This window comes from Fonsecaea pedrosoi (assembly GCF_000835455.1).
Source record: "Fonsecaea pedrosoi CBS 271.37 unplaced genomic scaffold supercont1.6, whole genome shotgun sequence".
Lineage (NCBI taxonomy): Eukaryota > Fungi > Ascomycota > Eurotiomycetes > Chaetothyriales > Herpotrichiellaceae > Fonsecaea > Fonsecaea pedrosoi.
In genome coordinates this window covers 111868-127715 of record NW_013550610.1, presented here as the reverse complement: position 1 = coordinate 127715, position 15848 = coordinate 111868, and the positions used below count along the sequence as shown (strand labels likewise).

Genomic DNA, 15848 nt, shown 5'->3' with positions numbered 1-15848 from the left:
GGCTTGAATGCTTAGGAGCCTCAGTACAACAGCCACCCATTCCCCGGATGATACCGGGATTTGATCATTGTTCATGTATTGCACTTCCCAAAATTAAGCTAAAATTCGGCTGAATAGTTCAGAGGTAGAATTCTTGCTTTGGGAGCATCAACGTCTTGATTGTAAGAGGTCCTGGGGTATGTTGGCACTGCACTCTCTACAGTCATCGGTGATGGATAACTAACTCTCTGCTTCAGTTCAATTCCCAGTTCAGCCCTATCTATAAGTTTTTTTTTGGATTGGAATATTTCCAATTGTTTTTTTGTTTCGTTCAAGACAAGGTCTGCTCTTTCATCCGGTATTCAAATCTTCAAAAAGGCAGCATTGTTTTCATCGGTTCGAAGGAACCGGGTGTGTGATCACGTGGCTGTCAGTTGACGACATCAGGCAGCCACGTCGATCCTTTACAAACGCAAGTTGCTGGCATGTCAAATGTCTCCCTCGACATTATTATTGACATCAAGTCCATGTCTCTGACCTGCCCCCGGATCAATACTCGCCTTTTGGATAACAGTATTTGTACGATCACATCAGTCACACGCGCAAAGGAAAAGCTCTCTGCTTACAATGAGTCACGGTCGCCACATGCTCGGACGCAATGCCACGCAGGACGAGTCGGCCAGCCGCAAGATCGACAAGGGCTACGCGTCAGTCTGCTCGTCAACCCCAAAAAACCGAAGATGATATCCCAGAAGTCTATGGCGACATGCTCGCCGAAGCTGTCGCCCAGGAACAGGCGTCTGCCTCTGACCCGCGGGCCACCAAGCGGCGGAAGATAAGCGACGAACCAGCGGCTGAAATCTCTCTCGACTTTGATCTATTTGGCTCCTCGACACATGTCCAGGGTATTGACAATACGAGGTCTGCCGATGATGCACCGCCGAAGCTTCAACAGGTCGTCTTCGATGATTTCGAGGTTTCGGACGAATCCGATGCTGAGTTCGAAGATGTGGATCTCGAGGCAGCCGCGAATGATGTCGTTGACGATCAGCAACTCGAACAGAAGACTCTCGAGCTCGACTTATCCAAGAATAGTACGCCGAGGCGATCTATACAACGACGCAAGCCTGTCGGTCTGGCAGAGCGCAGGCTTCGGTTGGATGCACACAAGGCACACCTTGTGTTATTGCTGGCGCACCTCAACTGTCGTAATAAATGGTGCAACAGTGAGTCGGTACAATCCGTCTTGAAGCCTCTCGTACCTCGCAAAGTGATCTCATTACTTCACGTCGACGAGTCCAAGCCTCAGTACCAGAGATCGCATTCGTTCAACAAGGGCATTGAGGAGGTCTGTGCCATCTGGAGACAGCAATGGAACACTACTGCACGAGGCATGAAACGGGCTTTCTGGAGAGATGACATCGACGTAGTCAAGGAGAGCGACGATGCGGAGGACTTGATTGACTTTGACGACTTCAAGGCCGCAGCGGTCTCTCGCTCTGGTTCGAGGGACCTGGGAGCCCAGTTATTCTGCACTTTACTACGCTCAGTCGCAGTAGATGTCCGATTGGTATGTTCACTTCAGGTCTTGCCGTTCTCTGCAATTGCCAAAGGGCAAACTCCAGAAAAGCCCAAACCTCAATACATCTATGCGCCTCCCCAGACTTTTAGTTCAGCCGCGAAAGACACGGACGTCACCACCAGGGTCGCACGGACGCCAAATCCCAAGAAGAGGAAAATTGTTGAATCTCCGTTTCCCATCTTCTGGGTCGAAGTCTTCTCTCCTTCTATACAGACGTGGATCCCGCTGGATCCTCTCGTTCGCAACACAATCAACAAGCCGAAGACTGGTTTTGAACCTCCTGCATCGGACCAACTCAATAGTATGACTTACGTTGTTGCATTTGAAGACGACGAATCTGCTAGAGACGTCACGAGGCGCTACACTCAGTGGTACAACGCAAAGACACGAAAGCAACGGGTCGAAAGTACAAAGGGTGGCGAGAAATGGTGGGAGGTGACGATGAACGTCTTCCAGAGACCCTTTAGTGAGACACGAGATGAGATCGAGGACGCAAGTCTGCTCAAGCGCGCCGAAAGTGAGCCCATGCCGAAAAACATGCAGGATTTTAGAGGACATCCTGTGTATGTTCTGGAACGGCACTTGCGACTGAACGAGGTCATACATCCTCGACATGAGGTCGGTAAAGTGAGTGCTGGACCCTCGAAGAGTGCAAAGCTTGAGAGTGTGTTCCGTAGACGAAACGTACACGTTTGTCGGACTGCGGATGCGTGGTACCGGCGTGGCCGTGATGTCAAACAAGGAGAGCAGCCGCTGAAACGCGTAGTCCCTAAGAGACAGCGGAATCAGGACGGCCCAAGTACCGAAGACATGGAGGATGAAGACCAGGGCATTCAAGGAATGGCTCTCTATGCTGAATATCAGACCAGCCTCTACGAGCCACCCCCAGTTGTCGATGAGAAGATTCCTCGCAATGCCTACGGCAACCTGGATGTCTACGTTCCGTCAATGATTCCGGCTGGTGCAGTCCACATTCGCCATCCGCTCGCATCGGCAGCGGCTCGCGTTCTCGGCATTGACTATGCGGATGCAGTGACGGGATTTCAGTTCAAAGGTCGACAGGGCACGGCCGTTGTCGATGGTGTGGTGGTAAGCATGAATATGACCAACGCCATGATCAACGTGATTGAGGGATTAGAGTCCCAAGCGACCGAGGAGGTGCAGGAAGCGAGAACTAGGATCATTTTGGCAATGTGGAAAAGATGGCTCACTGCTTTGCGCGTGCATGAGCATGTACATCGGCAATACGGAGACCGCAGTCATGGCACAAAGGGCGATGCCGGTGGTGCAGCACAAGTCACCGTCTCTCGAGATGAGGAAGATGGTGGCGGATTCATGATGGATCAAGCAGACCTGGATGAACGCGAAGCATCTGTTGACACTGTTCCTTTGACGACGCCAAACCTGAAGCCACTCAACCAGCTTCTTCCCCCAGAAGTCGTGCATCAAGATGTGATTGTTGTTAGGTCTCCGAACAAGCTCACCCGACTGCCTTCCCCTGTTCGGACAAGGTCCCATGACCGTATCGTAGGGGAACCACCAAATGCGACCAACAGTGGCGGGCTGTTCCTTGATGCGGAGGACGCGGGCGGTGGCTTCGTCTCCGAGGATGGTTTGAGCCTGCACCCTCCAGCAAGCCAAAGGCATGAACGCGCGGTATCCCAGGATGGTAAACTCACCAACGATGAAGCTGGCGGTTTCATTGCCGAAGAGGACAATGAAGGAGGTGGTTTCCTAGCCGAAGACGAGGAGGCAGACACCGAATCCCATAGGCGGTCTGTTACGGGTCATGGCGACCCGATCCAGGCAGCGGAAACAGCTGAGATGCTATTTGAGACACACTACGCGTCAAGCACCGAGAAGCTGAACGAAACCGGTGCGGGAAATGCGACCGCGGCCGCTGCCGGAGATAGCAGTGCCGAGCCCCGGAGCATATCGACCGGAGAAGGCGGAGGACGAAGAGAGGATCCAGCAATCTCGACGTGCTCAGTGCAAATTCCTGATGCGGACGACGTGGCGTTGTGTGGTCAGCCACGGTCAATCAACGCCACGCTCGACCCGCCACATCCGAGCCTTGGGAGCGGGGAGACGACCGCAGGTGAAGACAAAGGGGGAGAAGGGGGAGAAGAAGAAGGGCAAGCAAGAGGACCAAGAGGCCAGACTTCGCGATCTGGTTCTGGTTCTGGTTCTGCCAGTGCCTCTGTGGCGGGTTCTCTGCTCTCCCACGACCCTGAAGAAGACGACGCCGAACCCGAGTGGCTGCTCAGTAGTTTGGGCGAGCTGGATTAGATGGGTTTGCTGTGATTACTCGCACTCGGTAGACGATGACGAGACGGGCAAGTAGTCCTCGTACTCGTACCTGCAAGTCCATGATGCATGGAATGTGTTTCCTCTACGAGGTATAGGGTATAACTAACGGCGAGGTAGGCAGGGGGAGGAACTCGTTGTTCTCGCTCCATTTACCCAACTAGGTAACATTACCACTTAATTAGCAGGGTAATAATACCGAGAGTACCTCCCGAATCGTACATGACCAACAATAAAATATTATATTATTACATATGTACATACCGAGTACATACCTCGTGTCCGGTACATACGCACATGGCCGGAGTCCACACACATACTCGGTACGGAGTACATACATACATACAGACCGAGCGGGCGACGCACAAATTTACTTCCTATTCGGGTCTTTGCTTCCTAACTGGGTACATATGTATCCATGTGCCTAGATAGGCAATGGGTACGCGGTATTACTTCTTCGTTACTTCGTTACTTCGTGACTTACTTCTTGTACCTGGTACCTCGTACTCGGTGGCTCGGTACTATGTATATTCGAGACATGCATTGCGTAGCACGCACGCACGCCCTGCACGGCGTCTTCTTTGTAACTAATTACTTACATTTCAGGTACCTAGCTAGGTAAGTGGTAAGTGGTAACTGGTAGGTGGGACCTCGGTTTGTTTGTTTGGTGTACTGAGGACTTAAGTCCTGAGCGCTGAGTGCTGAATCCTGGGTACAGAGTACAGAGTACCTCGTTCTGAGGACTATCTGGCTATTATCGACGCGCTTGCTCGCTTGCTGAGAACGAAAAGAAAAAAAAAAAAAGACAAAGCGGGAATGAATGAATAAATGAATATTCAGAATGAACGAGTCGATGAATGGGAAATCATGAATATAATCAAATCAAAAAAAAAAAAAGATACACACAAGCAATCACAACACAACACATTAGGGGGGAGAGGCGCTAGCTGAGCTGGCAGAGTCGCTCAACAACATGGAAGAAAATCCCATCGACAACAAACACCACACCACATGACAGGGACAAGAACAAAGGACTCGCTGATAAGTCGTCATCCCAAACAGAATCGAAACACCCTTCTTCTTTCTCCTCAGAAGTCCAATACCTCGTTCCCGGCCCGCGTGAGACGGACAACAGGCTGACAGCCTCAAAAGACATCCCATACATGTCCTCAATTATTCCATCACATCCGGACTCCGCCCGGCGAAGACCACTAATCTAAATCCTCGTCGTCGTCCTTTTCAACATCGGTCGTCGCCGTCGCGCTCTGAGTCTCGTCGTCAACACGGCTCAAAATCCCTGCCATCTTCTGATGCTCCTCGAGAAAGTCCTCGCTCAGATCGTCCAATTGCTTGATTTGCTCCTGAATGCCGGCCAGTTGGCCTGCAACATTACGGCTTTTCTCGTTTGATGTTGATGGTGGTGCTGATACTTCTTCTTGCCCTGCTAGAGGTGTTGTCTCGTTAGCCATGGCGCTCGCTGCCGCGTCTGTAGAAGCTGCGTCTGCAGGGCTAGCCCATCGACTAGACTCCAGACCTTGTTTGGGAGAGGCAGGTGAGAGGGGATTCACAGACTTCCCAGCGGACTTTGGGCTCTGAAGCACAGTAGTCTCAGTCTTGAATCGCTGCACTTCCTTCTGGGCGCTTTCGGCAAGGTTGCGTTGGGTGTCGATCTCAAGCATTGCCCTTTCCAGCTCGGCTTCAAGGGACGCGATCATCTTCTTTGCTTCATCGAGACTCGCTTTGATAGTGTTGACGTCCTCGGATTCCGAACTTCCCTTGTCCGCCAGTTTGGCGTCATTCAGCTCAGTAAGGACTTTCTCGAGTTGAGTGTCGTATTCCGCCTTGGCCTCGCGGATCGCAAGGTCGTGCTTCTCTTGCAGCGCCTGAAGCTCCTTTTGAGCATCCAGGTACTTCTCGTTCAGTGCCTCAAGCTGGGCTGGATCAGGTCGCTGCGCCGCTGCCTCCTGGGCATTGAGAAGCTCTTGCTTCATGGCTGCTAGAGCCGTTTCGCGTTCTTCGAGTGCTAGAACCATGGCTTCGTGGTGCTTCTTCTCAACTTCTCTGGCCTGTTCTTGTGCTTCTGCAAGTTGAGTTCGAAGTTCGTCCAGCTGCGCAGATGAAGACTGGCTCGACTCGGCGGCACTGTGCGCCCCCTGCAGCTCCGCTTGCAGTTGCGTCAGTGCGGCTTCGTGCTCCGACTTGATCTTTCGCAAGGCTTCCTCGTGTTGTTTCTCGGCTTCCGCAAGGCGGGCACTAGCGGCCGCACATTGCTCCTCAAGCTGGTCAACCTGGCTCTTCCACTGACTCTCCAAGGTCTTCATGATCTCGTCTAATTGGTCGTCGTGTTCTTGCTTCATCCGGTTTTGGACTTCTGCCAACTGAGACAAATTCGCGGCTTGACTCGACTCAATAGACTTGGTATGCTCTGCACGAATCCGCTCAATGTCTTGTTCATGTTGTCCCCGTAGCGTCTTCTCTAGCTCGCCGAGGGCTTTTTCCTGTTCTGCGCGTAGGGCCTCCATGTCCTCCTCGATTTTGGCCTCCAAGGCCTCCTTCGCTTCCAAGACTTGATCGTGTTGCATTTGAATTTCACTCATTCGTGCAAGTTTGAGGACCGAGGTCGACATGTCTGCTTGCAGTTTCTCGAGAGCTTCATTGAGTTCCTCCTCCTTTTCCTTGGCCTCTTTTTCGGTATTTTCCAGAATGGATTTCACCATCTGTGTTTGGAATCGGTTGCCCTCGAGTTCTTGTTGGAGAGATCTGGTCTGCGACTCCAACTGACGCTTCTCTTCAGCGAGGCTCGATCGCAAATCATCCAGCGCCTCCTCGTGATGAGATTTCGCTTTGATCTCCATCTCCTGAAGTTGCTGTGCGTGCTCCGCTTTGAGAGAGGCGATTGTCTCTGCATGACGGGCGGAGATCTGCTCTTCCAACTCACTGAGCTGTTTGGCGTGCTCGGCTCGGACTGTTTCCATGGACTCTTGCATGGACTTGAGCTGGTCCTCTAGATCCTTGACCGCAGTGGCGTGCGACTCTTTCAACGCGTTCACCGCCACTTCCCGCTCATCAGCTCTCTGCTGCTCCATCTCTGCTATCTGCTCCGAATGAATCGATCTTGCCTCTGCCAATTCGGCCTCCACAGTATTGAGTTGTTGCTCGAGATTCCTCACTCTTTCAATGTGAATCTTCTCGGCCTCTTCGACAGCTTTCTGCTGAGACTCCCATGCCTCAGACTTCACACGGTCGAGTTGCTGCAGATGTCCAGCTTCAATGGATTCCAAATCCCTGAGAGACATGTTCATCTGGTCCTCCAGCTGCTTGATCTGGGATGCGTGGGTTTGCTTGAGGATTGATGCCTCCTTTTGCGAGTCGTGGAGCTTTTGCTCAAGTTGTTGGATCCGCTCAGCGTGATCAGATTTCAGTTTCGCGACTTCTTCCTCATGTTTTGCCTGCGATCCGGACACAGCGAGTTCAAGTTCCTTCTCATGAGCAGATTTCACCGCAGCAATTTCCTCTCGCGCAGACTCCCCTTGGGACTCGCGGTCCTTCAAGGTCTTCTCATGATTCGCGGTAACCTCGTCGAGGGCGGTGTTCGCGGCGTCTACTTGACTTTGCAACGCCGCGAGAGCCCCTTCATGGTCTGCTCTTTTCGCCTCCGCATCTTCCCTGGCCTTTTGCAGTTCAGATTCGAGATCCTGAACTCTATTTGAATGCGAAGCCCTACTGCTTTCAAGCTCGTCGTTGATGGCGGCTAGGTCAGCTTCAGCCTTCTTCAACACTTTTTGCAATTCGCTGTCTTGCGCACCCTGTACTGTCTTCAGTTCTTCTTGGGCGTCGCTCAATTGTCGCTTGATGGTGTCCATTTCCGCTGCATGGGCTTTCTCGGCGGCCGCAAGAGATGATGCGGCCGCGGCATTCGTATCAGCCTTTTCTTGCTGTAGAGCTTTGATCTGGTCCTCCAGCTCACGCACCAGCGCTGCTTGCGCGTTGCTTTCGTTGTCTTTTGCTTGTTGGAATTCGAGCACTTGACTTTCCAAAGATTGAATGACATCGTTTTGCCGGGAAATTTCTCCGGCGACTTTCGCAAGTTCCTCCTGTTGACCAGCGATGTCTTTTTGTTTGCTTGCGATCTCTGTACGTGCCTCCTCAAGCTTGTCCTGGCTTTCGGCAAGCCGCGCTTGGTACTCGGCTTCGAGGGTTGCAATTCGGGTCTCCATCTCCTTTTCTAGTTGTGCATTGCTATCCCTCGTCGAAGTCTGTTCAGCAGCCGCACTTCGAAGTTCCTCTAGCTCCGACTTGGACTGATCAATCTCCTTCTGAGCAAGAGCCAGTGCCAGAGTGAGCTGTTCGGTTTTGGTATCGTGCCCTTGAGAAAGCTCTTGCAGCTTTTCTTGATGTGCACGCTCCATTTCCGAGATTTGAGTCTCGTGAAGCGATGAAAGTTGCTCAATTTTGGCGGCGTGTTCCTTTTGCATCGCGTCGGTGACCCCTAGCACACGCACGCTCTCTTCCTCCGCAGTCTTGCTGAAGTCTTCGAGTTTGGACTTCAGTTCCGTCAGCTCGGCTTGTAAAGCCGCGACCTGCAGACTGCTGTTTTCGTCCGGTAGTTGAGCGCCAGGCTCTTCCAGCTGAAGTTTGTCCGCTTCGACCACCGACTCAGAGGGCGTTTCTTCAACCACCGATTGAACCTCCTCCAACTCTGCGGCCGTTGGGACTCGGCCGTGAGTACGTTCAAACGCCCTAACCTTGGCAAGGTCCGACTTCAATTTTGCGATTTTGCTTGCAGCCTCGTCATCCATTGACTGCTGTTCTTGTTCATCGGCGCCATCCGCCGTCATAGCTGCCCTCAACATGCTGTTCACGAGCTCAAACTCTCTGATCCGCTGCTCTATCAAGAGCGACCTCGTGGATTTCCTCGACCCCAATGGTGGACGAGCGATACCGACTGCGGCGTTGTTGTCTAGAGCCGATGTAGCATTTTCCTTGTTGTCTTCCGGCTCTTCCATTCCAGCCTTGACTGCGGGAGAGGCGGGAATCGTGCTCAGGCGCTTCTTATCAGCAAGAGCACCGGTCCCGACACTTCTTGAGGAGGTGAGAGGTCTTGCTCGTGTGGTAGACGGAGTCGACAACGAGGTGCGGGTCGAGGTCGGAGTGGCAGCTACCTTTCTAGCAGCAATTGGACTGCTGCTGGACTGTTGTGCCGATGTAGTTGCAGCCTGCGTTGATGTGCGTCGAGCAGGGGTGGGAGCAAGTGACCTGGAGGTAGGGCCTCGATCAGAAGTCGTCGAGGCTGCCAGCGACATCCTCTTTGGTCTTGCAGATATGCCATCTTTGCTCTTCTCGTCGCCAGAAGGCTTCTCGTCCACCGACGTCTCTGATTCTCTTTTCTTGTGTGTTACAATTGACGAGGTCGAGGCTGTGCTAGGGGTCTTTCGGGCGGTCGTACTGGTCGCGGTCGGTCTGGCCGGCGGCTTGCTCAATGAACTTCCGACGGCAGGCCTGGTAGCGGAGGAAGTAGAGGTAGAGGTAGAGGCCGGTCTGCCCGTGGTAGACAACCTGGAAGCTGGAGTCCTGGCCACTGGCCGCGATGGAGGATTGGTCGCCTTTGGCTTGAGCGTCGCGGTTTCATCCTTTTTGTCCATGGCGGCAGTGCAGGGTTTGGGGCAGGATTTTTCACAAATTCAACCGCAGAACAAGAGGAAGACAGATGGGACCAGAAGCAGGAATCGATCGGGAAGGGAGAGGAAGGAGAGAATATCAATCAGCCTAGTCTCAGACCTGCTGGCGTGCGACCGATTGGGCGAAGTCACCGCGACGCGTTTCTTTTTGGCTGCGTGGGAAATGTCGTGAATCTAAGACTCCTAAGGACGAGCCACTCGAAAGAAGCGAACAAAAGCGAAGAAGCGAAGATGCACGCCCCCACCACCAGCAACAGCATCACGAGGCTAACTTCTCTATCACAGACGAGTCTCTCGCCAGTTCCTCCTCCCTCACTGATTCCCCGAGATTAGTGGTTTCAGCCTGCTCCCGTCCTCGTTCTCGGCTTTGAGACACCTGCGCGCCGCCGTCTCACCACCCATGACCGATACGATCAAGACTACTTTCAAAGGAGGTGGAAGTGACACGGCTGCTGGCTCGACCAGGACATTCGGGAACCAGAGAGCCGGTTCCCAAGGTGCCATCATTCAGTATCTCTGACATACGCATCAACTAAAGGGGTATCATGCAGCCAATGCTATCCAAAAAGAAGCAAAACAAACAGCCCACGTCTTTATACATTAACCAGGAACACTCCTCAACCAGTCCCAGGACTCATCCAGCTCATCTTCCAACTGTCTCGCCATGGTCTGCTTTACCCATCGGGCCTTCGCCATCAGCTGATCCATGTCGTATTTCTCCAGACTACCTCCAGGCCCACCGTAAGCGTCGATGATATCCTCCCATCTTGACTCTCCGGTGTACTCTTGCAAGGCGTTGACGAGCACGATCAACTCACATTCATTCCATTCCGTATCATCTGGAGGGGGAATCTCTTCCGTGGGTTCTCGTCTCATCCTCGGCCTGACACGCACAGCCGTGCCGTTGAAAGACCCAGTGTCTTGTCTGCGGCTAGACGCTGGCAGGACATATTCCTCGCCAATAGATATATCGTCAATGTCGATGAGCTGGCATTGTGAGCTGGGAACTGACTCATTCGGACGCGCCACACCATCATGGGAATAGTGATATTGTCGATGTTTTGCCAACGCCGCTTCTATGCTCCGCCGGTACTCTGCCTTCTGTTTTTCCAGGTTTTGCCTCTGTTGACGTTCAAGCTCGTCAAGAAATCTCTCGCGGTCATCCTCGTCAACCGCGCGACGATAGTTCTCCACGATGTTTAAAACGTGGACCTTGATATTGGAATGTGTCTTGCTTTTGACCGCATTTTCCAGCACAGGTCTCGGACTCCAAGCCTGGGCGCTTCTCACCAGTTTGGATGTGATTTTCAGGAGCTGGCAGAGTTCTCTCAACGCTGGAACGCTGAGCTCATCGTTCTGAAATAAAGCCCTGAGGGCCCGCTTGGCCACGTCCAACGACGTAGGTATCAAGTGCTCATATAAGTCACGAACCATTCTTTTCCGCTTGGGGTCGAAACGCATGTCTGGTTGATAATGGTGGTCACAGATATGTTTGCATCGTCGCCTCAACAGGCCCAGCGTCTCCCGTTTTTCACGTTCTAGTCCTCGAGGAGGTCCGGGGCGTCCACGACGGACCGCCTTGTAGATAGATGCAAGCTTTGTGAACTCGCGCGCGCATGCTTTGCCTTCGGTCGACTCTGGTTCAGAGCAAGAGCGGCTCTCGACGACTTCAGCGGCTGCGACTAGGGACTCCGTCCAAGCATCCATGCAGCCATGGATTTGCACTGCTGTCTCGATCCCTGACAATGCCGCTGTAACCAACCGTTCTCGTTTAGCTTCAGCCTCTGCCACAGTCTGTTCTGCAGCATCGCGGTCAGCTTGAGTTCGCGGGCGCCGACTCTGTTGCGTGGTAGGTTCGGCAGACTCTTGTCCTTGGTCAGCGTTGCCTATTGTGTCCCCATGGTCTGCTTCGATCGCCTCAACAAGGACATGAGGCTCGAGTATTGCCTCAGCCAGGGCCTGCTTTGCAATTTCAACGAGTGGGTTAGATGATCCACCACCGGGTGGTGGATTTCGTCCAATCTCGAGGCCTGCATCCGTCCCAGATCCAGCAGGCTGATGTGCAGGCTGTTGTATTTTGGGCCGGTATGACCCTTTAGAAGGCCAATTTTGGACCACCTCATTTGTTGGAGCTTCTTCTGAAAGTTCTCGCTCTTGTTCTGGTGGAGCTTGGTCTTGCCCTTCTCTTCGAGAGGCTTCGAAAAGATCCTCACCGTCAAAAGGCTCGCGATCAGTAATTGCAGTCGCTTCCTTCAGCTTGCTAGCACGTTGGGGTTTGTGGAGAGACCGACCAATCCTCTCAATCCTCCTCCTTACAGGCCGCTTTCTGGGCGAATCGTCCAAGTTTACCAGTGCATTTGTCCTGGTTTCTAATACGCCCTTGCCTTTGAAAGGCGATGCGGTGTCTTGCGGTCGTTGATTGAGCGCCCTGAGCTTCTTTGACGGTCCTAGCAGCACCGTTTTCCTAGAGTTCGTTTCCGCATCGTCAGGGATCTCGAACAGGTCGCGTCTATTGATAAAGGTAGGTGCTGAGAGGGATTTCCGCGCCTGTAGTCTTCCGGATCTGCGTCGGGAGGGGCTGGCAGTCGTTGCCATAACCACATCAGAGGCAGACGGGACAGGTTGTTCGATCCGGCTGCGCTTTCTCGGGGCGATTAACGCATCGGACGCGCCACGAGATTCGCTCTTCCGCTTCCTAGGAGAGCTTTGCACTGAGTGGGCTGCCTCTTCGTTGAGAATGGCCGTCACGTCGTCTGCCTCCCACTCGAGCGCATCGCGAGCAGCAGATCTGCGCGTTGAGCGCTGCATCGACGGCCAACCAAGGAGCGAGAACACAGTTTGGAAGTATCATAGGTTTCACTGTCATGGTGTTCAAAGTGTTGGTGCCAGGCTGAACTTGGGGGTTTAAAGTTCAACGTGATGCGCCCCGCGATGCATCGGTTGCGCAGGCGACGTGGCCACGAGGCTGAGATTACATAATCGAACCTCAGCCTTATCGACAAGCCAAGCACAGACGTCGCCAACATTGTATCATCACATCTACCAACAGCTGGATTCATTATCCTCGTTTTGCAGGATAATTCGACTTCACATACATCTCGCCACGGCCATCTCCATCCATTCTCAGATATAACCAGACTGGGCGGATCGCAAGGAAACCCCAAACAGCGGTCATGGCGAACTTTCCCCTGCTCGCGAAGATTGCGGACGTGAAAGAACATCGATTCGAGAAGCCAGTGAAAAAGATATTCGATGGTCCTGATGTATCCTTCTTCCTAATGTCTCTCGCGTATCGGGACATTATGATATTCATGCTTCAACTCAACAGATCTGTTTTACCACGCAAAGTTCAGACGGGAGGAAAGGACACAGTCTCAGCCTGGCGGTTAAACTCAGAGGAGGTCGTGTACTCAGAAGCTATCTCTCGACTGCGCACTCTGTTAGACCACCTAATAGATCTAGTCGATGCTGTTCCTCCCGATACCGGCCCCAGGCGATTTGGCAACGTCAGCTTCCGCAAGTGGTACAAGATCGTCGAAGGAGAGGTTGGCGACTTATTGACCCAGCATCTGCCAGAAGAACTCGGCCCAGCGCATGAAGAGCTCTCGTCATACCTCTTAGGGAGTCTCGGAAGTTCTCAGCGGCTGGACTATGGAACGGGCCACGAGCTCAGCTTTCTTGCCTTCCTGGCTTGCCTATGGAAGCTGAGTTTCTTCGCCGAGCGCGAACCAGGTGTGGAAGAGCGAGGAATCGTCCTCGGTGTCTTCGAGCTGTACCTCGTCCTCATCAGGAAACTCATCAAGACATACACTCTGGAGCCGGCCGGGTCTCACGGGGTCTGGGGCCTAGACGACAATTCATTCCTCCCGTACATTTTTGGTTCTGCCCAACTGTGTCCGCCGATCGCCGAAACCGATGACACCCCTACTGAAGGCTCGCTGCCCAGTGCTCCCGATGCGTCTGCGGTGACTAAACTCAACCTCGTCGAGAAGGAGAAGGACTCAAACATGTACTTTTCGGCCATCGCCTTCATCTACGACGTCAAAAGAGGCCCGTTCTGGGAGCACAGCCCCATGCTTTTCGACATATCCGGCATCAAGGACGGCTGGGGCAAGATCAACAAGGGCATGATCAAGATGTACAACGCAGAAGTCCTCTCCAAGTTCCCCGTCGTCCAGCATTTCCCGTTCGGCTCCCTGTTCAAGTGGGAGAAGGATCCCGAGGCTAAGCCACCACCACCCTCGACACACGCTGCGAGCCAACCTCTCCGAAACCCAACAGATACCAATGCACCCAGTGCAATGAGGCCGGGTGGTCCTCCGATGGGGTCAACAGCCGCGCCCTGGGCCTCGAAACCCTCGGCCGCACCAGCGGGCTTTGTCAACGGTGTCACGCAGGCCCCGTGGGCTGGTCGAGCACCTGCGCCGCCCCCTCCTCGTGGTGGCTTCGCTGCAGCACAGAGACGACCCCTCCAAGCATTGAAGGAGACGGAGACGAAGACGACCCAGCAAGTGCCCAAAGGGTAGAAGTTAAGCGCTGTACCAAGGAAATGCGAGACACGACTTCTTTTCTCTTGTGAAATGTATGATTTATGAATATGAACACCCCAGACGTAAGCCCCTGGAGATATCCTATTGAAACCCCGGAGGAAGTACTGCGTACATGGAGGGGCAGGGGTATCACGATGAATCAGAATCATAGCCCACCACCAACGCCGTGCTGTTTGTTTCCACTTTCGTCGTCTTCGTTTCTTTAGCTTCTGGATGGCGATGATGCCCTTCTGCGTCCCCTTCATCCGCCCTTTTGCGTTTGACTCTCGGCTGCCAGACATCTTGCTCTCGTAAGAAAGGATCGGACGTCATCCTCGTGTTGCTGCGTAGTGTGCTCTGAAGGATCTCCTTCCTTTGGTCCTGCTTCGCCGCGGTGCTCGACTTGGACCGAGAGGAGGAGGATATGGAGGATGTAGTTGCCGAAGAGGTCAGATTTCCCTTGTCGCGAGGGCTGTGAAACATGGGCGTGGTCTTGGAGCTACTCGTCGTCGCCGAGAACGACGAAGCCAGGTCGGGATGCTCGCCAAAGTCGACAAACTTGGCCCTCTCGCCATCCTCGGCACTTTCACCCACCACATCCAGCCCCAGTCCAAACTTGTCCTTCAACGCTTCTCCGGATTTCTCGTCAGCCTGTCTTTTCCGCCGGCCCACGCGAAACTCGGCGCGGAGGCGCCGACTCCGCTCGTACGGGTCGGCCCAGTCGCGGTCGCTGGCCTTCAGGAGGTTCTCGAGCCTCTCCTTCTGCGAATCGAACAGGGTCTTGTCTTGGATCTTTTTCTCCAGCGTGCCGAACGCGCCGTCGCGCTCCAGCCGCGCTTTGTCCTCCTCGCTCACAGCACCGCCGGCGATGAGTATCTCGCCGTCGAGGACCTTGTCGGCGCCCGTGTCCCTCCTCCGCCCGCCCTCGACGACCACGTACTCGGCGTTCTTGGGATCGGTCCGCACCTCCAGCCAGCCTCCGCAGGCGGCGTGCTTGAAGCGGAAACTCCACACGGGCGTGGAGAAGTAGTTGCCCACCTTCTTCTTCTCGGCGTTGAACCGCACGCCCTGCCCGATCAGCTGCTCGGGCCGGCAGTGTGTGCACCAGATAGCGAACGGGCATTCGAAGCGGACGGTCAGGATGCCTTCGGTCTTGAGCTTGCGGGCACGCGAGCCCAGCGCGTGGCCCTTGCCGGACGCCGTGTTGAACGAAACCACGCCCTCCAGGTCCGGAGGGACGTAGCGGCCCATATTGAAACCCTGCATTTTGTCGGCGGTGACGATTCGTTCTCTGTGACGTCTTCGTGGTTAGAGAAGGGAGGAGGGAGATTAGGAGTCGCCCGCGCGGCCCGACCTCGATCAGTCGGGCTCTTGTGATGTTGTTATTCGGCCTCCAATTTCCAGACGAGCACCCATTTCAGTATCTGCTCGGCTGTACGACGATGTTGTGAGGCAGAAATGCCAGAGGGACAGAGAGGTTTGGGAGCGGTGGCAAGTCTGGTGGTTGTCGAATGCCGTAGGGTCCAGATTTCTGAAGCGCAGTTGCACATGTGCATCGCGAATAAGGCTGAGGCTTAGCCGTTCCTCGGGATGGAAGATTGAGTTTATCCGCGTGCGGCAGCCTTACATACCGAGATACCTACTCGCTTCATATGATTGTGGTTTGACCAGCCACAAAGCCCGACAAGACTTGATATATAGTCTCGGCGCCTCAGAGAGGCGGAAGAGTATATACGTCGAGAAACAGAGTCCCTTCGCTGACCGTGATCAGCC

The 15848-nt window shown here is 53.8% G+C and overlaps 5 protein-coding genes across 5 annotated transcripts; 2 read left to right on the top strand and 3 right to left on the bottom strand.

Moving 5' to 3' along the window:
- Positions 1–637: 637 nt before the first annotated feature.
- On the top strand, positions 638–3850 carry Z517_09025 (uncharacterized protein; the record flags this gene model as incomplete). The annotated part of the gene is made up of 1 exon (XM_013424935.1): positions 638–3850. One exon carries the CDS (start codon positions 638–640, stop codon positions 3848–3850), a length of 3213 nt encoding a protein of 1070 aa, XP_013280389.1.
- A 1229-nt stretch (positions 3851–5079) lies between these two features.
- Z517_09024 (uncharacterized protein) lies at positions 5080–9510 on the bottom strand (the record flags this gene model as incomplete). Its single annotated transcript, XM_013424934.1, has 1 exon — positions 5080–9510. One exon carries the CDS (start codon positions 9508–9510, stop codon positions 5080–5082), a length of 4431 nt encoding a protein of 1476 aa, XP_013280388.1.
- Positions 9511–10146: 636 nt separating this feature from the next.
- On the bottom strand, positions 10147–12354 carry Z517_09023 (uncharacterized protein; the record flags this gene model as incomplete). The annotated part of the gene is made up of 1 exon (XM_013424933.1): positions 10147–12354. The coding sequence occupies one exon, from the start codon at positions 12352–12354 to the stop codon at positions 10147–10149; it is 2208 nt and encodes a 735-aa protein (XP_013280387.1).
- Positions 12355–12719: 365 nt separating this feature from the next.
- On the top strand, positions 12720–14072 carry Z517_09022 (uncharacterized protein; the record flags this gene model as incomplete). The annotated part of the gene is made up of 1 exon (XM_013424932.1): positions 12720–14072. One exon carries the CDS (start codon positions 12720–12722, stop codon positions 14070–14072), a length of 1353 nt encoding a protein of 450 aa, XP_013280386.1.
- A 153-nt stretch (positions 14073–14225) lies between these two features.
- On the bottom strand, positions 14226–15341 carry Z517_09021 (uncharacterized protein; the record flags this gene model as incomplete). The annotated part of the gene is made up of 1 exon (XM_013424931.1): positions 14226–15341. The coding sequence occupies one exon, from the start codon at positions 15339–15341 to the stop codon at positions 14226–14228; it is 1116 nt and encodes a 371-aa protein (XP_013280385.1).
- Between the last annotated feature and the right edge of the window lie 507 nt (positions 15342–15848).